The sequence below is a fragment of the Myodes glareolus genome, chromosome 3 (genome assembly GCF_982192425.1).
Source record: "Myodes glareolus chromosome 3, mMyoGla1.1, whole genome shotgun sequence".
Lineage (NCBI taxonomy): Eukaryota > Metazoa > Chordata > Mammalia > Rodentia > Cricetidae > Myodes > Myodes glareolus.
In genome coordinates, this window is record NC_142028.1 from 34,932,508 (window position 1) to 34,959,790 (window position 27,283).

At 38.1% G+C, this 27,283-nt stretch overlaps 1 protein-coding gene across 7 annotated transcripts in view; it reads right to left on the reverse strand.

The window, feature by feature from the left end:
- The window catches only part of Zfand4 (zinc finger AN1-type containing 4), a 91,623-nt gene that overhangs the window by 15,495 nt on the left and 48,845 nt on the right, over window positions 1-27,283 (reverse strand). For 4 of the 7 annotated variants that reach the window (XM_085686938.2, XM_048444456.3, XM_048444462.3 and 1 more), the window contains 3 exons: window positions 25,100-25,247; window positions 10,969-12,147; window positions 10,345-10,399 (listed from right to left, as the gene is read on the reverse strand). In XM_085686938.2, coding sequence (XP_085543064.1) covers window positions 10,345-10,399; window positions 10,969-12,147; window positions 25,100-25,247 — 1,382 coding nt within the window. Of the gene's footprint in view, window positions 1-10,344; window positions 10,422-10,479; window positions 10,780-10,968; window positions 12,148-25,099; window positions 25,248-27,283 lie in introns of those variants that run through there. The other 3 variants (XM_048444458.3, XM_048444459.3, XR_015000978.2) reach the window with 3 other exon arrangements.

A 27,283-nucleotide genomic window follows, 5' to 3' on the forward strand; every position in this document is an offset into this window, starting at 1 on the left:
CTATAGATTCAATGCAATCCCCATCAAAATCCCAGTGAAATTCTTCACAGACCTAGAGAGAACAATATTCAAGTTTATATGGAAAAACAAAAACCCAGTATAGTCAAAACAATATACAATAAAAGTACTTCCAGAGGTATTACCATCCCTGACTTCAAACTCTATTACAGAGCTACAGTAATGAAAACTGCTTGGGATTGACACAAAAACAGAGATGTTGACCAATGGAATTGAATCGAAGACCCAGATCTTAATCCACAAACATATGAATACCTGATTTTCGACAAAGGAGCTAAAACTATACAATGGAAGAAAGAAAGCATCTTTAACAAATGGTGCTGGCATAACTGGATGTCAACCTGTAGAAGAATGAAAATAGATCCATATCTATTACCATGCACAAAACTCAACTCCAAATGGATTAAAGACCTTAACATCAATCTGACCACATTGAACCTGATAGAAGAGAAAGTGGAAAGTAGTCTACAAGACATAGGCACAGGAGACCACTTCCTACGTAGAACCCCAGTAGCACAGACAATGAGAAAAACAATGAATAAGTGGGACCTCCTGGAACTGAGAAGCTTCTGTAAAGCAAAGGACACTGTCAGTAAGACAAAAAGGCAACCTACTGATTGGGAGAAGATCTTCACCAACCCCTCATCAGACAAAGGTCTGATCTCCAAAATATACAAAGAACTCAAGAAACTAGACACTAAAACTCTAATTAACCCAATTTAAAAATGGGGTACTGAACTGAACAGAGAATTCACAACAGATGAACTTCGAATGGCCAAAAGACACTTAAGGTCATGCTCAACCTCCTTAGCGATCAGGAAAATGCAAATCAAAACCACTTTGAGATACCATCTTACACCTGTCAGAATAGCTAAACTCAGAAACACCAATGATAGCCTATGCTGGAGAGGATGTGGAATGAGGGGTACACTCATCCATTGTTGGTGGGAATGCAAACTTGTGCAGCCACTGTGGAAATCAGTGTGGCGGTTTCTTAGGAAACTGGGAGTCAACCACCTCCCTCAGGACCCAGCAATTCCACTCTTGGGAATATACCCAAGAGATGCCCTATCATACTACAAAAGCATTTGCTCAACTTGCTATTGTGTTCATAGCAGCACAATTTGTAATAGCCAGAACCTGGAAACAACCTAGGTGCCCCTCAATAGAAGAATGGTTAAAGAAGGTGTGGAACATATACACATTAGAGTTTTACTCGGCGGTAAAAAACAATAACATCTTGAATTTTGCATGCAAATGGATGGAAATAGAAAACGTTTTACTGAGTGAGGTATCCCAGAACCAAAAAGAGGAATATGGTATGTCCTCACTCATAAGTGGATTCTAGCCATAATTTAAGGACTTCGAGCCTATAATTCGTGATCCTAGAGAAGCTAAATAAGAAGGTGAACCTGAAGAAAATCATGTAGTTATCCTCCTGGATACTGGAAGTAGACAAGATTTCCAGGCAAAACTTGGGTGCACAGGGGTCGGGGGTGGGGGTGAATGAAAGGGGAGATGGGTAGAGAGAGGGAAGAAGGTGAGGATTGGGGAAAGCTTAGGGGAATGGGACGGGTGGGATGGAGGAAGGGTGGATATGGGAGCAGGGAAGTAAATATCTTAATTAAGGGAGCCATTTTAGGGTTTGCTAGAGACTTGTCTCTAGAGGGGTTCCCAGGTCCAAGGAGAGGTCCCCAGATTGTTCCTTGGGCAGCAGAGGAGAGGGTGCCTGAACTGGCCTTGTCCCATAGCCACACTGATGAATATCTTGCATATCACCATAGCACCTTCATCTGGCGATGGATGGAGATAGAGACAGAGACCCACATTGGAGCACTGTACTGAGCTCCCAAGGTCCAAATGAGGAGCAGAAGGTGGGAGAACATGGAGGAAGTCAGGATCACAAGGGGTGCGTCCACCCACTGAGACACTGGGACTGATCTAATAGGAGCTCACCAAGGCCAGCTGGACTGGAAGTGTTGGAGCATGTGATCAAAATGGACACTCTGAACGTGGCTGGCAATGAAGGCTGACTGAGAAGCCAAAGACAATGGCACTGGATTTTTATTCTACTGCATGGACTGACTTTGTGGGAGCCTGGTTTGTTTGGATGCTCACCTGTATAGACCTGGATGGAGGGGGGAGGACCTTGGACTTCCCACGGGGCAGGGAACCCTGACTGCTCTTAAGGCTAGAGAGGGAGGGAGAGGTGGGGAGGGGGAGGAAAAATGGAGGCGGGGAGGAGGTGGAAATTTTTAATAAATAAAAAATAAATTAATTAAAAATAAAAAAATAAAATAAAAAAATAAAAAAAGAATAAAGTTGATACCCTACAAAAGAGTCTGTTTACATGTCAGCCACCCAGTTCTGGTTATCCCATGTGAAGTCCTGCAACCCAGAACCCCAGGTATTATCCCCATAAATCCAAATCCTCCTACCAGTCATCCCACCCACAAGGCCCCCTGGGACCTTATGGCATCCTGCAATCTGACCACAGTTGGAATGAAGGTTGAAAACACAGATGACTGAGATAATAAAAATAACTCTAGATGTGAAAATAAAATTTGATAAAGAAAGCATCTCTGAAGAAAAGCCAAGCTGAAATAAAAATCCAAATAAAAAGAACTTGGAAAATAAAACACAATTATCAGACAAAAGCCTTATGAGTAGATTGGATCAGATAGAATATGGAATATCAGTTGTTGAAGACAAGGTAGTAGAGACAGATCATCCAGCCAAAGAAGGCTGAAAATAATAAGATAGAAATAAAAAGAACAACAAAAATCAGTGATTGGAATAGTTGGTTGTTAGAAAAGATTAACAAAATTGACAAACATTTAGCCAACTTAATCAGAATAATCAAATTCATAAAACCAGAGATGGGAAGACAAATATTACAATAGATACTGAGAAAATTCATAAAGAAAAACTTCAAATGTATATTTTATTAAAATGAAAGATATAAAAGAAATGGACATATTTCTAGATATATGCTCTACAAAAATTAAATAAAATGTGGTAATTTAAATAGACCTATAACAACCAATGACCAAGTGATGGTAGTATACAACTTTAATCCCAGCACAGAGGTTGATCTCTGTGAGTTTGAGGCCACCCTGGTCTACAGAGCAAGTTCCTGAATAGCCAGAGATGTTAAACAGGAAAACTCTGTCTCAAAAAATCAAAACCAAAACAAACAAAACAACCAATGACATAGAAGCAGTAATTCAAAGTATCCAACTGAAAAATCCCAGGGCCACATAGTTAAAAGGCAGGATTCTACCAGATCTTCAAAGAAGAACTACAGCATTCAAATAATCCATAAAATATAAAAAAGAAATTTATACAAATCACAAGACAAGGACTTTAAAATAGCAATTATGAGTACATTCCCAGACCTAAAATAAAATTCAAAGAAATGCCTAAATGAAGACTAAAAAAAGTTAAATGAAATAAAAACAACTGAAAATAGGAAAACAATTTAACAAAGAAACAGAATTGCTAAAGAAAGGCCAAACTGGAATAAAACATGAAAACCCAGGAAATAAGACAGGAATCTCAAAGGAACGCCTCCCCAGCAGATTAAAGGACATGGAGGGGAGAATTTCAGGTCTTGACAACAGGGTTGAAGAAATGGATAAGACAGTCAAAGAAAATGTTCAATCTAAACACATTAACAAAACATCCAGAGACAAGACATTGAGGAAGTCTGGTACACTATGAAAGAGCCAAGTCTATAAACAATAGATACAGAAGAAAAGAGAAGCCTAGGTCAAAGCCACAGAAAATACTTTAACAAAATCATAGAAGAAAATTTCCCAAATCTAAACAACGAGATTCCTATCAAGGTGCAAGAGACATACAGACAGAATCAAAAAAGAAAGAAAGAAAGAAGGGAGGCAGGGAGGGAGGGAGGGAGGGAGGGAGGGAGGGAGGGAGGGAGGGAGGGAGGGAAGAAAGGAAGAAAATAGAAAGTAGAAAATAAAATAAAGAAGAAACTCCCCATGACAGACAATAACCAAAACACTAAGGGAGGGAAGGATATTAATAGCTGCAAGGTGAAAAGACCAAGTCACAGAAAGATAGGCCTGTTTAAATAGCACCTGACCTCTCAATGGAGACTCTGAAAGCCTAAGGGCCTTGGACAGACATTTTACATGCCATCCCAGACTGCTACACCCAGCAAAACTTCCAATTACAATTGAAGGAGAAATAAAAACATTTTATGATTAAAAACAGATTTGAGCAATTTCTGCCCACCAATCCAGCTCTGCAATTCTAAACAGTTTATTCACAAAACTCATACTTCCATAAAACCAACAGTAATATATCTAAAACCACACACTGATGCTAACACAGTAAGGGAGCAGAACTTCATCACTCCATTTTCACCTAGAGACAGATCATCCAGACAGAAATTAAATATAGAAATTGGAATTAAATAACATCATAAATAAAATGGATATACAAGATGTTTACAGAACATCACACTCAAACACTAATGAGTGTTTCTTTCTCATTTGCACTTTCTTCTCAGCAGCTCACAAAACTTTCTCCAAGGGGGTTGGAGAGTTGGCTCAGCGGTTAAGAGCACTGTCTGCTCTTCCGGAGGTCCTGAGTTCAATTCCCAGCAACCACGTGGTGGCTCATAGCCATCTGTAATGAGATCTGGTGCCCTCTTCTGGCCAGCAAGGAGACAGACAGAACACTGTATATATAATAAATAAATCTTAAAAAAAAAAAAACAAAAAAAACCAAAAAAAAACCTTTCTCCAAAATTGACCACACGTGAGGATACAAAGCAAGATTCAATACAGGAAAATTGAAAAACCATCCTGTATCCTATCTGACAACAGACACAACAAAGTATGCAAACTCATGGAAACTAAATAACTCACTACAGATTGAAATTCAGTCAAGACCAGAATTAAAATAAAATTTAAAACTTTTTAGAGTGGAATAAAAATAAACAGAACATAGCAAAATCTATGGGATACAGTAAAGACGGTTCTAACAGGCAAGTTCATACCACTAATTCCCACCAGGACAAACCTGGGAAGGTCTCATATAGTAACAACACATACGAAAGCTCTAGAAAACTAAAAAACAAAAACAAAAAATTACACAAAAAGAATATACAGGAAGAAATAGACACAGAGCTAAAATTAATTAAATAGAAACAATAACAACAAAACAATATAAACAATCAATAAAATCAATAGTTGGTTATTTTAATACAATCAACAAGATTGAAAAACCTTTTACTCAAATTAACTGAAATAGAAAAAAATCAAATTAATAAAATTAGAGATAAAATGGAGACATTACAATAAATGCCAAGAAATTTCAGAGACTCCAAAAGAAGTTTAAAAATCTGTATTCCAGTAACTAAAACTCGTAAGATATGAATTTCTCAATACATGTGACTACTAAAGTTAAATCAAAATCAAATCAGCAATTTAAACAGACCCAAAACCCCAAGAGAAAGAGAGTCAGTAATTAAAAGTCTTGAAAAGGCCCAGACCCAGATGGATTCCACACAGAATTCCATAAGACCTTACAAGGAGAATTAACATCAATACTCTTTTAATTCTGTAAAACAGAAACTCAAGGAACATTTTGTAATTTTTTCTTATGAAGTCACTATTACTCTGAAATAAAACCACAGACCCAACAAAAATAGAAAAGTATAGACCAATAACTCTTATGAACAAAGAAGTAAAAACTGTCAATAAAATACTTAAAAATCATATTCAAAAGCACATAACAAATTATTCAACAAACTGACTTCAGCTTAAAGATGTAATGATAGTTCAATATACATAAATTAATAATCTACCACATAAACAGAAAGACAAATTTCACATGATCATCTCATTAGATGCATAAAAAGCCTTTTTTGATAAGAAGTTCTGAGGGATACAAGGAACATCATCATTTCATCATTTATGCCCCGGCAATGAGTAAGCAAGCAAGGGCAGCCCGTTTATGGTGGTTCTCCAGTTGTTCCTATCCTCGGCAGTCCTGGACGCTTGTGTTAATTGTCATACCCAAGGCTCCACAGTCTTCCTTTACGCTATCTATCCAGTGTTTTTTTGGACCTTCCTTTTCGCCTTATCCTGTGCACTCCTCCTCCAAACAATGCTATCTTCGGGTATCTGCCATCATTCATTCTCATAACATGACCCAAGTATCTCAAGCACTGTTGCCGTACCCTGTAGTTTACTTCCTTCTGTAGATGGAGATATTTCTTAATGTCATCATTGTGCAGCTTATTTCTTCATGTGGCACTTAGAATCCTCCTGAGACATGCCATCTCGAGCACATTCAGTCACTGTGCTGAGGAGCGTTTCATTGTCCAGGTTTCAGAGTTGTAAAGAAGGCATCTCAAGACAAGCGTCTCATACACTTGTAATTTTGTTGTTGTCATTACGCCTCTTGCTGACCAAACCTTTTCTAGTCCTGGAATGCAGCCCTCGCTATCCTGACGTCTGAAACAGTTTCCTCCTTTGAACTGAGGTTTCCTCCCAGATAGACAAAGTTGACTGTTTGCTTGAGGTTCTGATTTTTTATTCCAGTGTTAAAATCCTTGTGCACCCATCCCATGTGCTGTATCTCAGTCTTCTTGATGTTTACTTTCATACCAAGTCTTCTCAATGTTCACTTTCATACTAAGGTATGATACACGGCACATACCTCAACACATAACAAAGTCAGCTGACAGCAATCCCTCAGTCAACATCAATCTAAACTCAAAGAATTTCCACTAACGTCAGGAGCAAGACAAGGATGTCCACTCTCTCCAAACCTATTTAGTAGAGTACTTGAAGCCTAAACTATAGATAAAACAACTGAAGTATCTTTATTTTTAGATGATATAATTTTATACATAAAAAACCTTTAAAACTATCAAGGAAACTTCTACAGTTGATAAACACTTTCAGCAAACATTGGATTTGGCAGTCATTTCTGGGATATGACACCAAAGGCTGGGTATCACTGGAGAAACAGACAAATTAGACTTGATTAAAATTAAACTAAAAACTTGTACATCAACTTGTACATGTTTTCTTTTTTAAAAAAAGTTTTCGTATATTGTGGAATAATGTTTTAAGATATTTTACATTTTTTATGCTGTGGAACATTTGTTTAATGATGCAAAGATTGTTTGCATTCTTTCATGTGGCATTTATTTAATTCTGTGAAGCTGTGTTACTTTGTCTGTCTAAAACACCTGATTGGTTTAATAAAGAGCTAAATAGCCAATAGCTGGGCAGAAAAAGTATAGGTGGGGCTGCCAGGCAGAGAAAATAAATAGGAAGAGAAATCTAGGAGGAAGAAGAAGAAGAGGAGAAGAAGAAGCAGGAGGAGGAGGAGGAGCAAGAAAATGGGGAAGACATCAGGGGCCAGCCACCCAGCTACACAGACAGCCACAGATAAGAAGTAAAGAAAGGTATATAGAACAGAGAAAGATGAAAGCCCAGAAGTAAAAGGTATATGGGATAATTTAAGAAAACTGGCTAGAAACAAGCCAAGCTAAGGCTGGGCATTCATAAGAAAGAATAAGTCTCAGTGTGATTTATTTGGGAGCTGGGTCATGGGCCCCCAAAAGAGCCAAAGAACAAAGAGTAAAAACAACCAACAACATTTTTCCATCTACGAATTTTATTTGGGTGCACACATATGCAACACGCATGTGAAGGTTAGATGACATTTGCCGGAGTTGATTCTTTCCTTCAACCATGTGGGTGCTGGGGATTGAATTAAGACCATAAAGCTTGCCAGGCAGTGGTGGTTCATGTATTTAATCCGAGCATTTGAGAGGCAGAGACAGATGGAGCTGTATGAGTTTGAGGCCAGCCTAGTCTATAGAACAAGTTCCAGAACAGTCAAGGCTACAGAGGGAAACCCTATCTCAAAAATTCAAATACATAGATGATCATAAAACTTGGCAGATAGTGTTTTACCTGCTGTGACAACTGGCTTGCTCTCAAAAGATGTTTTTAAGAGAAAAAAAGGCATTCATAGAATAAGAACTTCAATAAAAACCTAACCTGAATCAAAAATAAGCAAATGACAGAAATATGTATTTCTCCAAAGACAGACAAATATCCAATAAGTATATTATGCAAATGACATCACTAATTAGGGAATAAATATCACTTATCATTACAGAAAAGCAAATATAGAACACAGCAACATAGCAACTCATATTCATTCTAGTAGCAAGTACAAAACCAACAAAAACCTAAGTCAGAAAACAAAGTACTGTCAAGAATGTAGAGAAACTACACTCAATATATACTATTACTATATATTACTATATATAGTATATTACTATATACTATATATGATACAGAAAAGCAATTCTGTGATTTTTTTAAAAAAAATTAAAAACTAAAATGTATATGACCCAACCATTTTACTTTTGGCATATATACTCAGAAGAAGTGAAGGTGTGTTTGTGACATTCATAGTCACACAGTACCACAGTATGTGCACAACCAGTGTGATACTGACTGATGGATGGAGATGCAAAACTTGATCTATGTGAACAATGGGATCTCACGAGCCTTAGAAAGGAATTCTGACACATGTGATAACATAAATGAACCCCAAAGGTATTATCAGTAAAGTCTGCCATCCACGAAGACAAATATTACCTATGAGGTATTTAAGTCATAAACCGTGGAGATAAATAAAATAACAATTGCCAGAGACTGTAATGTGTAGAAAAGAAGGAGAGTGCGAGTTTTTTTTTTAATGGGAGATTATCTTTATTACATTAATCATGGTGGGAGTGGGTGGGATCCCAATTAAAACTCACTTAAGCCAAAGAGAATGGACCCTAATTAATCCTGCCCAAGCCTCTTACTTTATCACGATTACAAAAATATGGGGAAAATGAACTGGATAAGTCCCTGGTTGCCTATAGAGGCTGTGAGACTAGGATCTGTTATATAATCTCCAGTATCTAGTTGTTCTTGTAGAATTTTTGTGGTATTGGGTTGTGTTTGTTTTGATACCTTTAGGACAAGACCTCACTAGGCTTATGCAATCCTTCTGCCTCTGTTTCTCAGCCTCAGCTTTCCCATTAGTTACAACCATAGGTACATGCCACCTAGTTTGCCAGATATCCAATGAATTAAAAAAAAATGGTCTGACAAAAAACTCTGAAGAGTTGCAGAAAACTAGTCATGAATGTGGTCACGGTTGCCCAGCATGTGGCTGTACTTAATGCTACAGAACATTTTTTAAAGATACAATTAAAAATGATGAAAAATGGCATCATTGAAAATCAAAACAAAACAATGATTAAAGGCCAGGATTAGTGGCATATGCATGGAATCCAGTATCTGACAGGTTGAGGCAGGAGGATCTTAAGCGCCTAAGACACAGAGTAGGACCATGTCTCAAAAAAAAAAAATATTGAGCAGGGCACATGGAGGTAGAAACAGAAGAATAGAAGTTCAAAGCCATCTCAGCTATGTATTGGGTTTAAAGCCAGCCTAGGCCACACATGGTCCTATCTCAATCAACAACAAAATGCATAGTTAAGAAGAATTTTATATACAGTTTACCACAATGAAAAACCTTTTAAAATGTAAATGACTATATCAGAACTTTATATTCCCAGGCCTTACAAACAAATGGGAAACAATCCTACGTGTCTCTTAAAAAAAAAAAAAAAGTCCACAAGATAGAAAATTATTTTTGAAACTTCAAAGCTACAGAAAGCACATCTTGGGTGACTTTACCGCCACTGGCTTAGGGATTAAAACATAAAAGGAAGAGATATTAAAGGTCTCCTTCCTCCTGGACCATAACAGCCAGTCAAGGCATGCATCTTCAGCGAGCTAGCACTGGAAGAATGTGTTTGTTATTTTAGAGCTGCTTCTGCTATTGTATATAGGAAGGGCTGGTCCTGGGGGATTATCCTTTTCTTTGTTCAGAAATAATCAGTTCATCAAAAAGAGATTCTTACCACTCCCTTGAACTGGACAAAAATATCAAACACATTACAGAGCCCAATCAGAACCCACTATACTTTTTAAATGGCCAGCCACCAGTAAAGGTGTTAATTCATCTAAGACTTGTCTTTTCAGAGACTACAGTGCTCTGCAGACATGAAATAACAACTGGAGAAAGTTTTCTTTCCACATGTGCTGCCCTTGCAGTCAGGTCACAAGTTATTTTCTGAAATGAAATGTTTAGGAGGGTTTACACTGTACATACCACAGAGAACGTTCTTTCCATCTCGCCTTGAAAAGTCAACAGAATGTTAATGTGATTCTTACGTTGTTTCCAAAGTTAGCTGTAGCTTACCTACTCTTTTCCCTGCTGCTGCATTATTTCCACTCATTCCAATACCACGAGCAGACTACAATTAAAACACAAAACACCTACAGAGGTGAGTAAATGCAGAACAGATCACCAAACATCACTTACTTGAATTTTATTACTAAATAGAATATACTGATGGGCATCCATTGTAAATTATTTATTCTATTTTTGTTTAAATTAACGTGAAATCTAATCTTCTTGTGCTTATTATTTATCCTTAAATGAGTAAAATTTGATGGTTTAGATAAGAGTCTTGACACTGGAAAAAGTCTTATTAAAACTATGTACCACTGACAACTATAGAGTAACAATGAGCACGGCAGTGATGCCTGGAATCCCAGCGCTTAAGAGCTGGAAGCAGAATCAGAGTTCAAGGTCATCCCAAAAGTACCAGGCCAGCTGGGCTACATGAGAAACCTGTCTCAAAAAATGAAAAAAACAATCATTAAGTATGTTTCCTACAAATTAGATAAATATTTTAGTGAAATGTATGGGAAAACAATTTAATTGTAGGTATCTTTATTTATGTAAAAAAAAAAAAGGCCTGAATTTGAAATAGTCATTAGCTACAAAACTAGAAAAATCAACTGAAAAGAAAATACTTACTAGAAAAAATTCTGTAGGTTCTGACTGGGGAGAACTTTTCCTAATGTTTTCATCCTGAAAGTGCTGGAAGTTTGTAGACAACCCAATTCCAGAGGATCGAAGCCTTCCTGTCCCACGCGTATTCTGCAAACTGTCTCTGCTTGCACTCCGTGCCAGTGAAGCCAAAAATCCATTATTATTTACACAACCAACAGGCTCTTTAGAAGCTTTGTTAGCCATTTCTGTGATATCTCGAGCTTCGACTTTGGAAATAACATCAGATCTTTTCCCAGGTGAATCGACTTTAACACCACGGAAGCGAGCAGTCCTAGAGAAAGAAGAATCGGCTATGGTTCGAATGTCCAGTTCCCGCAGGGCGTTTTGAGAAGCAGGCGCTGAGGGGTTGCCAGACTCCAAACATTTCGACTGTCTCTGTGGCTTCACCAGAGAATTATGTAGTGACACTGGTGCAGCACAGAGAAGTGGCGACAGGAGTCTGTTCTTGTGAGAGCTCGGCTCTCGGTGGTTAAGAACTGCATTGTCTACTGGGTCACTGCTCAGCACTCTTGCCACATGGTTCAGAGGCTGCTCTGCCGCTCTCAGCCCTCTATCTCCTTTAGTGAGTGGAAACTCTGAAGTTACCTTCCCTATGTCTTCTAGACCACTGCTCTCCTCGACACCATTTCCTTCTGCAAATGGAGCAAATGAACCTACTTCCGGCAGGAGTAACTCTTCAGATATACATTCTTCCGGCGGAGGAAATAAGACGACATCATCCTCATTATTAGACGGCAGGTTCCCTAGAAGGTGCTTTGTCCGTCTAGGCAGGGGTGATCCAAGATGAAGTACGGAATCTGCAAGCTCTTTGTCGTTTTCCAGTTCTATGTGGGTCATCTGAGGTAGCAGCCTGATGCTACCTGTGGGATGAGACAGTGTGTTAACCTCCCAATTATCGTCCTCCTTCAGCAGTTCATTCCTGAGAGATGATACTGGTCTATCAGCTGGAGCCTGAGCTGCTGCACAACTTGCAGTTGCATTCCTGGATGTTTCGGGGAGATAGGCATTCCCAGGAGAAGGTAGACAAGACTGCCCGATGTGAGGCAGGACTCGTAGCAGTCTATGCCGGGCTGCTGCCATGGAACTGCTAGGAGGTCGAGGCGCTACTGGTGGACGAGGTTTGACCTTGACAACTTTCTTAGGCTAGAAGAAAAGAGTACACAGGTAATTCCTCAACATAGTTAGTTTTGCCCTGCAACAAGACTCAGTGGAGAAAAGGCACTTACCATATTGGCATTTTTGTTACCTCAATTTACAGTGCTCAAAAAAGCCGGTGTGGTGTGCCAGGCCTATCATACTAGCACTTGGAAGGCTGAAGCAAGATGTCTGTCATGAGTTTGAGGCCAGCCTGGCTTACAGAGTCCACTCCATGCCAGCCTAGGCCACAGATGAGTCTTCTCAATACAAAACAACAATAAAATGCTTTAAATATTAAAAATCTTAAAAGATTATGATTAAGGATTTATTATATTACTTTATTGAGCATTATTTTTCTGAAGATCTTAAAGAAAAATAATTTTGTTTTATTTCTTCACAATTTTTTCTTGGGCTTTTGCTAGAAGAAAATGTTGGCTATATGAGATATGGCATTTTTCCTAGTAAGATGAATGTGTATAGATACTCAAAAAAAAAAAGCTAACAGGATTTAACTGCTGCCCTTGAAAAGGCTGGCCCTTTGTTGGTTTCTATGGACTTCCATTTCAGGAAAGGTTCCTAGCCAAACCCATCAGGGCAGCTGTGCCTCAACTGCTTGGGCAACTGAAACAGTTTATAATGAACAACTGCTTTTTTTCTGAGTCTGAATTGTACATATACATAGCAGGCAGAGGGTGCACATAGGAACAAGCCTAAAAACAGAAAAAAAGACAAAAAAAACCCCTTGTCCATTGTTGCTAATGGAGTCCCAAGAGCTGAGATTCTACATGTGTTGTCACTACTCACTGAGAGAAATCAAGTCTGTCTTAAGATGGCTTTTGAAGAGGCCTTCACAATGCCTGTGCTTGCTTCACCTGAACTTGGATCCATGTGCTTTTTCCCTCTGTTAATTTTTCTTTTGTTTCCTTTTGCTGTATAAGTGTCTTAGCCACAGTGAAAGTGCATACTATCTATATCCATGAGCCTAGTGTCTCAGGAACCAAGGCCAGGACCTGCCTGCCACTGCCAGCACAGAGAGTTTACATAGCAGTTATCACACAAAGAGTGAAGCTGAGAGCTCCTCTCGAGCTCAAGAGAGGAGCCTATGGCCTTAAGCACAGGGATGGTTAGTAAACACAGGATGACATTCCAACAGCCTGGCCTATAAGAAATACATACTGAAATTTTAGTAGGTACCAGTGGAGAAAAGGAGAAATAGAAAGGCTGGATAGATGTAAGTCCCTTGCCAAAGGAAGCTAGTTCTTATGCCCACTTTTACCCTAAAGTCATTGTCTTACCAACCTGCAGCAATATCTATGAAAAGTAATTTTTCATAAATGGAGGTTGCCAAAACCTAAATAGCAACATATATACTCACAAATAAATAAACACAAAAACACCCAAAGAGATCAACAATACAAGCCAATAAAATTACCCATGGCCCAAATCGTCAGCAAGAGAGAGAGAGAGAGAGAGAGAGAGAGAGAGAGAGAGAGAGAGAGAGAGAGAGAGAATAAACTTCAAATTAGCCATAAGGTTGGAAACAATAAAATGCAGGAGGCTTATATGCAAAGCATATGCCTGTGGTGACAAGCAAGAACATAGAGCTTCAAGAAGAAAGAAGAGAGGTAGGACAGCCTAGGAACAATATATACCTAGAAAAGAGAAAGTCCCACCTGTGTAAATGCCAAAAAAATAATATCTGGGTTATCAAAATAGGCTAATAGAAACCCAAGGAAACAAGCTGAAGTGGTTTGGGATCTATACTAATGGTATGTTTTAAGGAGGCTCTACTTAGGCAGAGAGGGGTATCAAGAAAAAAATATAAATAACAGAATCAGGAGATCCGCCTATTCTTCCATGCAATGGGACTGTCAGTGATTAAAAACAAACACAAAAAGAGTGCTCTTGAAATAAATGACCTACCTACATAACACCCTTACTTTATGTATTAACCCATAACTCTTAACATGGACCTAAGTAAAGTTATAAGAACAGAAAAGGGGCAACACCTCCATATTAGAATAAAATGGAAAGTGAAAATCAGAGCATTTTAGATACATGAGTTCTCCCCAAACGTAACACAGAAGAAGAAACCTTCACCACAATACTCCAATCTGAATTAAATATATTTACATTATTATTTGTATTTTTATTTATCAACATGTGAGCTATATGTACATGTAGGTATATGTGTGTAAGTACATGTGTATGCATGCACATGGAGGTCAGAGGTTGATACAGGCATCTTCCTCAATTGTTGCCTTCCTTACCCTTTGTGACAGGGTCCCTTTCTGAAGCTGGAGCTCAGTAATATTACTACATTGATTGGCCAGTGAGCTCCTGGGAGCTGTCTGTCTCTGCTGCTGTTATTACAGATGCAGGCTGTCACGTTTGGCTATTTATGTGGGCTCTGGAGAGTTGAATTCATGTCCTCATCTATAAAACATTCCACCCAAACACAAAAGATTATACCTTCTTCTTAGCACCTCATGGAACCTTCTCTAAAATTGATCACATACTCGGTAATAAAGCAAACAACCACAGATACAAAAAAATTGGAGTAACCCCCTGTGTCTTATCGGATCATCATGAAGTAAAGCTAGAATTTAACAACAATATTACTCCCAGAAAGTCTACAAACTCATAGAAACTGAACAGTCAACTACTGAACTGCCACTGGGTCAAGGAAGAAATAAAGAAATTAAAATCTTTCTTGAATTCAACAAAAATGAAGGCACAACATAACCAAACCTTGGGACACTATGAACGCAGTGCTAAGAGGAAAGTTCATAGCACTAAGTGCCCACATAAAGAAAACAGAGAAAGCTCACATTAGCGACTTAACAGCACACCTGAAAGCTCTAGAAAAAAAAAAAAGAAGCAGACTCACCCAGGAGGAGTAGAAGATAGGAAATAATCAAATTGAGGGCTGAAATCAAAATATTGAAATACAGGAAACAATACAAAGAATCAATGAAACAAAGAGCTGGCTCTTTGAGAAACAATCAACAAGATAGACAAAACTTTATTCAAACTAATCAACAGGTGGAGAGAAAACATCCAAATTAACAAAATCAGAAATGAAAAAGGGGACATAACAACAGACACTAAGGAAATTTAGAGAATCATTAGGTCTTACTACAAAAACCTGTATTCCACAAAATTGTAAAATGTAAAAGAAATGGACAATTTTTAGATAGATACCATATACCATAATTAAATCAAGACCAGGTGAGCAATTTAATAGCCCTATAAGCAGCACGGAGATAGATGCTGTCATCAAAAACCTCCCGACCAAAAAAAAGCCCAAGGCCAGACGGTTTTAGTACAGAATTCCATCAGAACTTTCAAGAAGAGCTAATACCTATACTCCTCAAAGTGTTCCACATAATAGAAACAGAAGGCTCATTGCCAAACTCTTTTTTGAGGCTACAGTTCCCTGATATCAAAACCGCACAAAGACTCAACCAAGAAAGAATTACAGACCAATCTCACTCATGAACATAAAAGCAAAAATTCTCAATAAAATACTGGCAAACAGAATCCAAGAACACATCAAAAACATCATGATCAAGTAGGCTTCATCCCAGAGATGCAGGGCTGGTTCAACATATGAAAATCTATCAATGTAATCCATCATATAAATAAACTGAAAGAAAAAACATATGATAATTTCATTAGATGCAGAAAAAGCATTTGATAAAATTCAACACCCCTTCATGATAAAGGTCTTGGAGAGATTAAGGATACAAGGATCATATCTAAATATAATAAAAGCAATATACAGCAAGCCGACAGCTACATCAAATTAAATGGAGAGAAACTCAAAGCAAGTCCACTAAAATCAGGAACAAGACAAGGCTGTCCACTCTCTCCATATCTCTTCAACATAGTTCTTGAAGTTTTAGCAATATCAATTATTCAACATAAGAAGATTAAGGGGATTCAAATTGGAAAGGAAGAAGTCAAACTTTTGTTATTTGCAGATGATATGATAGTGTACATAAGTGGCCCCAAAAACTCTACCAGAGAACTCCTGCATGGCAAGTACTTTAGCCAACAAGCAATCTCCCCAGCCTGTTCGGTTTTGGAGAAAGGGTAAATCAAGCCTGGTCTAGAACTTGTGCTTTAGCCTCTACTGTGTGAGGATTACAGGAACATGCTCAGCTTTTGTAGATATTAAAATAATAAATCAAATCATAAACTTACAAACATGACACGAACAAAAAATTAGAAGGCACTATATAAGCTTTCCAAGCTCAGATGCAATCAGCAAAAAATGAAATCATTTCAAAATGAAAATTAAACCATAAAACACAGAAAGAAAATCATATTCAACAAGACATTTAATCAAGAGTACTGAGAAAAGTTATAAAAAGATCCAAAAGAATGAAAATAAAACACAAAGAATTTTAAAAGATAACAAAAAAGTTACTATAAAATGAAGTCGTAAAATATATACAGATGATGTCTGATTCCCCTCTGTATGCTATTAATATGTTTTATTGCTAACAGTTAATAAGGAAGCTGCATTGGCCTATGGCAGTGCAGAACATAGCTAGGCAGAAAAGCTAAACTGAATGCAGGAAGAAAGAAGGCATATAGCATCCCAAGAAGCAAGATGTGAAGTAACAAACCACAAACCTTGCATTTTTATTTCCCTCCTGGATTTTTTTTCCTAATGCATTTTATGATTTCACTGTAGAATTGAGATCTAAAGACATTATCAGAGAACTACCTGTAAAAAGCAATTCAGAGTGGACTTTGAAACATCATTTTAATACTTCATTTTAATTGGAATGTGCTCTTGAATAAAATTAGATTCTGCAATTTACAGAGGTAAACTCAGAAATATTATCTAATATGTTTAATATTCAGAATGCATAACTGATTTAATCAGCATGACTGTTAGGCACTTGCGTGAATGAACTGCAGATACATAATCAACAAATATTATTTCTAATTGACTTAAATGCCAAAAACTAGTTTATTATGAACTGTTGAAGATATTTATACTACTTGGAATGTATTCTTCTGTTCTATGCTCAGAATTGTGGGAAATTAGGTATTGGTTTGTTTGAGTCTTTCTCTCTTTGTCTCTATCTCTCTTTTCTAAATTATTTCATTATTTTCAAAAGTCTTAAACTGTTTGGAATTCTGTATAGTTCAAACTTAAATTAAATGGATACCTCACTAAAAAAAAATATATAAAATACTAGAAATGAGTTAAGATTAAGATAAAAGCTAGCCAGGAATACGCCTGAGCTGCTGGCCAAACAGTGTTGTAATTAATATAGCTTTTTTGTGATTTATTCGGGTTTCAGTGTCCAGGAAAAGAAAGTATAGTCTCCATTTACATATAAAGGAAGTTCCCTACAAACAAAATGAAACAAAAAGTTAAACATCATAAAAGTAATTAGTTATAAGAAATAATGGTAAAAATCCAGGTGTTCATAAAAACCTAGAGCCTCTCAACTGAAGAATGGATAAAGAAAATGTGGTACATTTACACAATGGATTACCACTCAGTAGTAAAACAATGATATTTTGAAATTTGCATGCAAATGGATAAACTAGAAAAAAAAAACATCTTGAGTGAGGTAATCCAGACCCAGGGAGACAAACAGCATGTACTCACTCATAAGTGGATAGTAGCTGTAAAGCAAAGGATAAAAGAGTCTATAGTCCACAACCCCAGCGAAGCTAAGTAACAAAGAAAGCCCTAAGAGAAGCATATATAGATTCCCTAGAAAAGGAAAATAGATAAGATCTGAGAAAATTGGAAGTGTGGGGATGGGGGAGAAGAGAAGGTGGGAGGGGAAGAGGAGAAGAAAAGGGGAAGGGGAGAAGAACTGGAGGGAATGGAATAGTTGAGAAGGGGGAAGGACAGAAACAGAGAGCAAGGAAAGAAATATCTTGATTGAGAGAGCCATTATGGGGCAAGCAAGAAACTAGAGAAATTGGCACTAGAGAAATTCCCAGAAATCCACAAGGATGATCCCAGCTAAGATCCTAAGTAATAGTGGAGAGGGTGTCTGAACTGGCCTTGCTCTATAGTCAGAATGATGACTACCTTAAATATCATCATAGAACCTTTATCTAGCAACTGATGGAAGCAGAGACAGAGATCCACACTGGAGCACTGGGCTGAGCTCCTAGAGTCCAGTCAAAGAAAGGGAAGAATGAGAATATGAGCAAAGAGGTCAAGACCATGATGGGGACACCCACTGAAACAGATTACCTGGGCTAATGGGAGCTCACCAACTCCAGCCTGACAGTGAAGAAACCAGCATAGAATCAAACTAGGCCTCTAAATGTGGGTGACAGTTGTAAGGCTGAGGCAGACTGTGGGGCCACCGACAGACAGTGAGATCAGGATTTATCCCTACTGCATGTACTGACTTTTTGGAGCCCATTCTCTTTGGAGGGGTACCTTGCTCAGCCTAGATATAGTTGGTTCTGACTCAAAGCAATGTAGTAGACTTTAGACTCCCCATGGGAAGCCTTACTCTGTCTGAGGAGTGGATGGAGGGTGGAATGGGGAGGAAGATGGAGGGAGTGGGAAGGGGAGTGAGAATTGGGATTGGTGTGTAAAATGAGAAAAGATAACTTTTTTAAAAATTAATTAATTAATTTAAAAAATATTTAAAAAAGAGGAAAATAAATAATGGTGAAGTACTTCATGTTTAAAAGGCAAATGTGTTCAGTGAAATTGCCCCAGAATATCTTCTAGTCATATCCTTAAAAGACAAAAGCTCAGTGCCACAGTGCATGCCTAGCCTGTGTGAGGCTCTAGGGTTAAGATTCAAAACTAGGAGTGAGTGAGAGGGAAGAGGCATAAGAGCAGGGCAAAATCCAGCATCACCTGATAGCACACACATGTAATCTCAAAGATTGCAAATTCAAGGCCAGTCTGGGTACACAGCAAGAACCTGATAAATAAAATAAAATTAAGTATGAGGGATGTGGTGGTTTGAGTAAGAATGGCCCCTATAGGTTCATAGATTTGACTGCTTAGGGCACTATTTGAAAGGATTAGGAGGCATGGCCTTGCTGGATTAAGTGTGGCCTTGTTGAAGAAAGTGTGTCACTTGGGGTGGGCTATGAGGCTCCCAAGCCAGGCCCAGTGTTTCTCTCTTCCTGATGTCTGAAGATTCTAATGTAGAACTCTGAACTTCTTCAGGACCATGTTTGCCTGTGAGCCATCATACTCCCCACCATGATGACAATGGACTAAATCTCTGAAACTGTAAACAAACCCCAATTAAGTGCTTTCTTTTATAAGAGCTGCTGTGGTCATGGCACCTCTTCACAGCAATAGAACACTAAGACAGGCAGTTACTTGAAATTTAAAAATGAAGTCATTTGCAAAGAAAAGTCAGGTGCATTGGCAAGATGACCTTTCACTTCAGTATAAAAAGCAGCGGCAGAACATCACTGTTTAAAGCCCCAGACATTTCTTATCTGAATAAATCATCACCAATTATAGTACTGAAAGTACTCGTCAAATTATCACTTAAGGTTTTTTCTTAAGTTTTAGATTTCTGAAAATCCAATACTTACAAGTGTTTCCTTTCCTGGGGAATTTATTAAGATATGCAACTAGCCAAAAGGTATAGGAAAAGTTCAGTAAAAGGTTCCTAGCAACCATGGCATTGACACAAAAACATCAGTAGGACTAAGGATAGAAGAGTGATTTATGTCACATATTCTTTAAAAATAGAAATGCTGCTCATCTAGAGAATGGAAACAAATGGAGAAAAGAGAAAGCGCAGTAAGTTTTCTGTTGTTTAGCTAACATGCAGGAGGCAAAGGTGCTAGGACTGCAGATGACATCGGGAAAGCAAGTGTAAAATATGCAGTCCAGGACAACAAGTGTCCTCTGACCTTTAGGATCAACACAACCAAAGTGCTACTGACACTTGTCAGACAACACAGCAGATACTCCTGTAAGGTGGAAAGAGACATACAGAAACCTTTAGTGGATTTTCATGTATCACGGTTCTCAGAAGAAACCAAACTGACAAAATAAATCATACATATCTTACAGATAGATACCTGTAAAATTTTTACTCTGAAGTTAAGGGAATAAACTATCTTTTTAATATACATTGGGCACACATGGAGAATATCCGATGTCTAATTAAATTCTAAAGAGCAGAACTATAAATGACATTGTCTGATTTCTATGCAATCGAAATAAAAATTAAACACAATGAAAAATAAAGCAGCCTCCACTACCAAAACTTATCTAAATCTATTCAACCACTTTTGAGCTAAGAGGAAAATCCTAAAATGGTAAATTGAAAATATTACCAATTGTCATAATGTTTCTATGGATGTATTATACAAAGAATACATCTTTTATGTGACATTTATGCCAAAGAAGTAACCAATGTCTAATCATAATGTAACTCACATAAATCAAAACTGAGGAACAATTTATAAACAATGGGTTTATATTCCTTCAAATATCTAATACACTTGTCATCAGCTGTGCACCCACTGCTGAGCTTACCAGGCTCCACTGGACAAGGCCAAATTCATGGTCACATAGACAGACAGTCCCTGGTTAAACTCAGGGTTACAAAACAAAACAGAAATAAGAGAGATTTGTGGGGAAGATGGGGATTGGACAGGGGTGGTAGAAAGATGAAAGAGGGTCTACACGCTGTGTACATGTCTCAAATTATCGAAGAAAAAAGTAAGTGTGTGTGTGTGTATGTGTGTGAAGCCAAAGGACCAAAGAAGTATTTACCATATTTATACCACCAATATTCACAATAGTCAAAATGTGAAAGCAACCTAAATGTCTACTGATTGATAAATGAATAAACAAAATGTGGTACATATGTGCAAGGGAATTATCCAATCTAAAAACGAAAAGAGATTCTGGTGTATGCTACACTATGAATGAATCTTAGAGATGTCATACGAGATTAAATAATCTAGCTACAAGTACTATGATATTTCATCTATGTATGGTATCTATAGTAGACAAACTCAGAAATAGGAAGTGGAATGGTACTTGCCAGAGGTTAAAGGGAGGGATATAGGAAGATGGCTTTAAGAAATACCGAACTTCAGTTTCATAAGATAAAGTTCTGAAGACTAATTGAACAAAGACGTAAACATACTTAACACCGCTAAGAGGATTACATGTAAAGACCATTGAAGCTCATATGGTTGCACATTCCTGTCGTGGGACAATGGTCTGTACCCTGTCACTTATATTTTAAATAAATGCTGATTGGCCAGAAATCAGGCAGGAAGTATAGGTGGGGTGACCAGGCAGGAAGTAGAGGTGGGGCAATGAGAATTCTGAGAAGAGGAAAGCACATTCTGCAGTTGTGACCCAGTCACAGAAGAAGCAAGATGTAACTGCCTGGCCAAAAAACGTACCGAGCCACATGGCTAACACAGACAAGAATAATGGGCTAATGTAAATTATAAGAATTAATAAATAAGAAGCCTGAGCTAATGAGCCAATCAAGTTGTAACTAATGTTGACCTCTGTGTGATTTCTTTGGGACTTAACTACTGCGGGAACCAGGTAGGACAGAAACCTCAGACAACACATTCCTATAGTCCCAGGATGTGGGAGGTAGAGACAAGAAAATTAAAAGTTCAAGACTGGCCTCAAATATATAGTGGGTTTGAGGCTAACCTAGCTTATGTGAGACTCTGTCAATAAACAAACAAATAAATAAAATGTACAGTAAATTTTATATATTTTCCATTATATAAAATAAAATTAAATGTTATTTAAAATAAAAATAAGTTAAAAATAATAATTAGGTGGTAGTGTCCTCTCTGAAATTCTCTCAATTTTGCTGTGTGATAGGAAATTGAAGATTACTTCCCCTCAATGGAAAAAAAATCCTGAGAAAAACATTAGCAAAAATTTAGAAACATGAAAAAGAAAATACCAAGAACAAGTCATGACAACACAAAATTACCTTATATTCTTAAAAAGTCAATTATCCTGCACTATCAGAATTATTTTATTCAGTGTAATATGTTTCAACTTCTCTTTCTATTTTTTGACCTATGAGTTACTTAGAAGTGTGATATTTTAAAATATCAGATTTTTCCCAGATTGATCTATTATTGATTTCCAGTTTTATTCTTTTGTAAACCAAAGCATTTTTTAATGATTTGAATCTTCCTGAAATTTATTAAAATTTATTTTATATACAAAATATTGTTTTTGTTTGTGGTAAATGTTCTACATGTATTCCCTTGACAGGAAGTATGTATTCTGTCATAGGATGGAGCATTCTGCAAATGCCACCTAGGTCAATAAGTTGATACTGTTCTTAAGGTCCTCTCGGAAACCTTCCCAATTCTCTGTCCTAACAGCTACGCTGAGCGGAAATCTTTGAAGATAAGCACTCATCTATTTCTTGTATGTTTTGCTTCATATATATCAAAGTTCTATTACTATATATGCAATAATTACAGCATAGATGTTTTGTCAATTGTTCATCATCTGAGTGAAAACAAAAGATCTTTACTCAAGTTTATATCCAAAAAAGAAAAAAAAATCAGAAGAATTGTAGATCTAAATTTAGAAAGAAATAACCACCTAAAAAGTATTGGAGAAAAACACAGAAGCATGTCTTCAAGACTTGTGATAAGAAATATGTCATAAAATTATTAAATACTAATCAAAAAAACAAAACTGATAAAGTATATTAAAATTAACAATAATCACCAAAATAGGTGAAAGAGTAAGTCAGAGAGTATTAGAAACTGCAAACCATACATCTGACAAAGACTTTATATCATACATATAAATATATGTGTACTAGTTGCTTTGAGATAGGTCTCATGTAGACTAGATTCAGACATGCTAGACAGCTGAGGCTGACTTTGAACTCCTGATGCTCCTGCCTCCATCTTCAAAGGCCTGGTATTACAGGAGTGCATCACCACACTTAGCTCCAAAATACATTTTTAAAATGTCTACAAACCAATAAATATAAGGAAGATAACCTAATTTTTAAATGAGCAAAATATTTGGCAACATATAAAGGACAAAATTTTAACCAAATAAAGAGCCAACATTTTTTAAAATTTAATATTATTACTTATAAGAAAAATTAAATAAAAACCAGCACACAACCCCAGAATGATTGAGATGAAAACACTGATGAATATTAAGTGTTGGCGAGGTTTGCTGGTACAAACCAGAACTCTCCTGTTATTAATGGGAGTCTGAAGTAGTTGAAAACCTATGCAAAACAGTCCCTGTAACTTCTTCGTTCTGCTTGTCTGTTTTGAGACAGGGTCTCATTATGGAGCTTAAACTGGCATAGAACTTACTTAGCCACGCTAACCTAAAACTCACGATCTCCTACACCTCACAAAGTGTAGGACACTAAGGTATATATCGAATACCTGGATATTTGATATAACACAATGTTATCTTTCCTATGACTCTAAGTTTCCTGCTAAGTACATGATGCAGAGAACAAAGGGCAGGTATCCATTAAAGAAAATATAAATATGCTCCAGTGGCTCTGTTAATAGAAACCCAAACTCAGATACCTGAATGCTTATCACAGAACAGAGAGGAACAAAAAGAACTACTGTGTAGTTGAATAAATTTAATTTTTTAAAAAAATTATATTGAAGAAAATAAATCAGAATTTTATAAAAGATTGTATTGTCTATGGTGTTTATTTATATAAAGTTCCACATCAGACAAAAATTACTTGTGGATATACTTGTAAAACAGTGGTTATTTTAGGGAAGACTGTGATGGGCTCTTTACAGAAAGAGGCAGGGGAGCTGGTGTAGTGGTACATGCCTTTAATGCCAGCAGAGGCAGACAGTTCTCTTTAAGTTTGAGGTCAGCCTGATCTATAGAGTGAGTTCCAGGAAACCAGGCAAATAAACAAAAAAGAAAGGGAAAAAAATGGAACTACATTGAGTTATAGCTAAATAAATATATTTAACTCTAAAAATTCTTCAAGCAGAGCCTAAATTTTACTATTATTATTGTTAGATGGTGATGATTATTATTATGATGATGATGATAATGTGATTTGCCATGGTATGCATAAAGAGGTCAGAGGAATCAGTTCTCTCCACCTACCTTAATAGGGATCAAACCTGAGGTTGCAGGCTTATGTGGCAAGTGCCTTAACTTGCCGATCCACCTGGCCAGGCTTCAAGCAGTATTTTAAGTTTGTTTATTTTATATGGGAAGGCACTAACAGAGTAAAAAGAAGTCAAGGAATAGTACAGATGTGTGTGGGATCAAGAGGAGAAGGAAAGAGACAGAGAGAAAGAGGGGGGGAGGGAGGGAGGAAGGGAGAGAGAGAGAGAGAGAGAGAGAGAGAGAGAGAGAGAGAGAGAGAAAGTTTATATCCAGAAACAAAACCAACTGTCTAGAATGTGGAAAATTGCAAATCTAAGCCAATGATAGAAAGAATGCAAATCCGTTATTCACTTTGGTACTACTTTAGAAAATTGGCCTTATCCACTAAAGCTAAAATTGTAACTATCCACTAGGCATGGTGGCATGTACCTATAACCCAGGCATTCAGGGGACTAGGAGAGGACTGCTGGGAGCTCATGCAGATCGGGGATAGCTACTAAGTTCTAGCCCAGCCTGGGCTATAGTGTGCCTGTCTCAGTGCCTGTAATGAGTAAATCTTGAAATCATACTTTTGATTATTGAAAGATTAAGCTATCTTTTACTACCCTTTTTCATGTTACAGTTATAACATTTTAAAGATGAATTATACTCAGTGTGCATAACCCTTTCAGGTGTGTTGCTAGACTAAAAACTGCAATGTTCATTTGTCACATCTTAAAAAATAAGTTGAGACCAGAAACGTGAAATGAGTAATATTTTATAGTTCTCCACAACTCCCAGCAGACTCGGTGCTGCGAGTTCTGCCTTTGTAAGCTAGAGAAATGCTTGGCCAAGAGTCAACAGCTTCACCTTTTTGCTGAGATTCATGTTTTCCATCTTAGCCTTCAGCAGTTTCATCTTATTCATAGTTATTGAATTTTCAATGATCTGTTGCCCAGAAGGGGAAGGCTCAGCTTCTTCATCCTCATCTGTGTACAGATTATACACAGAACCACCACTGCAAGGAAAACGGTAAGTACTTAAAACATGCTTGACACCTGCTGAGGACTAACAGTTCTATGTACAACTATAGCTCCTACTACAAGGGAAATACTAATTACATTTTGTTATTGAAAAATAAATTTTAAAATGTTTCTTTTGCTCAAATTGGCCTGAAGCTTGCTATGTAGCTGAGGAAGGGCTTGTTCTTTTGCTCTTTCTGCCTCCACTTTCTGAGTGCTGGGATTAGAGGTGTGTGCCACCCACTCAGTTTTATGCAGCTCTAGGACTTGAATTTAGGGTTTTGTGTGTGCTAGGCAAGCATACTAGATACAGAGCAACATACATATCCAGCATACTCAAAATGTATTTGGGAGCAAAGGACACAGCTCAGTGGGTAAGGTGCTTGCCTTGCAAGCACAAGAACCAGACTTCAGTTCCAAAAACTCAATCTAAAAAGCTGGGGATGCGGGGGGGGGGGGGGAGGAGGAAGGATGGATATGGGAGCAGGGAAGTATATATCTCAACTAAGGGAACCATTTTAGGGTTTACAAGAGACTTGATTCTAGAGGGGTTCCCAGGTCCAAGGAGAGATCCCCAGATTGTTCCCTGGACAGCAGAGGAGAGGGTGCCTGAACTGGCCTTGGCCCATAACCATACTGATGAATATTTTGCATATCACCATAGAACCTTCATCTGGCGATGGATGGAGATAGAGACAGAGACCTACATTGGAACACTGGACTTAACTCCCTAGGTCCAAAAGAGAAGCAGAAGGAGGGAGAACGTGAGCAAGGAAGGCAGGATCAGAGGGAACCTTCACCCGATGGTGAATGGAGATTGAGACAGAGACCCACATTGGAGCACTGGACTAAGCCCCCCAAGGTCCAAATGAGGAGCAGAAGGAGGGAGAACATGAACAAGAAAGGCAGGACTGTGAGGAGTGCGTTCACCCACTGATACAAGGGGACTGATCTAATGAGAGTTCACCAAGGCCAGCTGGACTGGGACTGAACGAGCACGTGATCAAACCGGATTCTCTGAATGTGGCCGGATTCTCTGAATGTGGCTGGCATGGGGACTGTCTGAGAAGCCATTGATAATGGCACTGGTACTTGTTTCCTCTGCATGTTCAGGATTTTTGGGATCCTAGTCAGTTTGGATGCTCACCTTCCTAGACCTGGAGGGAGGGGGGAGGAACTTGAACTTCCCACAGGTCAGGAAACACTGACTGTTCTTAGGGCTGGAGAGGGAGGAGAAGAGGGAGTGGGGGGAATGGGAGGGTATTGGGAGGAGGGGCGGAAGTAGAAACTTTTATAAATTAATAAAAAAATAAAAAAAAGCAATCCACCCCCAAAAAGTAAAATAAAAAGCTGGGTATGGAAGCATGGGCTTGTAATCCTAGCCCAGGGAAGGCAGAGACAGGCACATCACTGAGACTCACTGTCAGTCTAGCCTCCCCCATAGAAATGTAAGCCAGTGAAAGACTACTTCAGAAAACAAGGTGGACAGTGCTGAAGAACAAACCTGAGGTCTACTTGCAGTCTCTGCACACACATGAACATACACCAGCACACAGTACCACTCCCTCACATGTGCACAAAAACACCCCCACACCTCCTAACAGTTCTTAGGAGAAAACAATTGAGGGAAATGCTGCATTACTATTTAACACCGCTGAAATCAAGCACAGCTGAGAGACTGTCCCCGCAGCACACTGGCAGCACTGCCTGCCGAGAGCTGGATGCTTGCTCTGTCAGCGCTCCTCAAAGCCCGTTTCCTTACAAAATTACATAAGGCAGATATTATGTCCCCTTATTTAAAAGAAAAACTGCAATTAAGAGTGATGGGAGCAACACGATTCCGTGAGGAAAGGTGCTTGCCACTAACCCTGATCATCTGAGTTCAATCCCAAGAACTCGCAGGGTGGAAAAAGAAAACAAATTCCTGGAAGTTGTCTTCTAACCTCCAGATGTGTGCAGTGGCAGCACATAACCACTCCCCACACTAAATAATCTCCAGATGTATGCAGCGGCAGGCACATAACCACTCCCC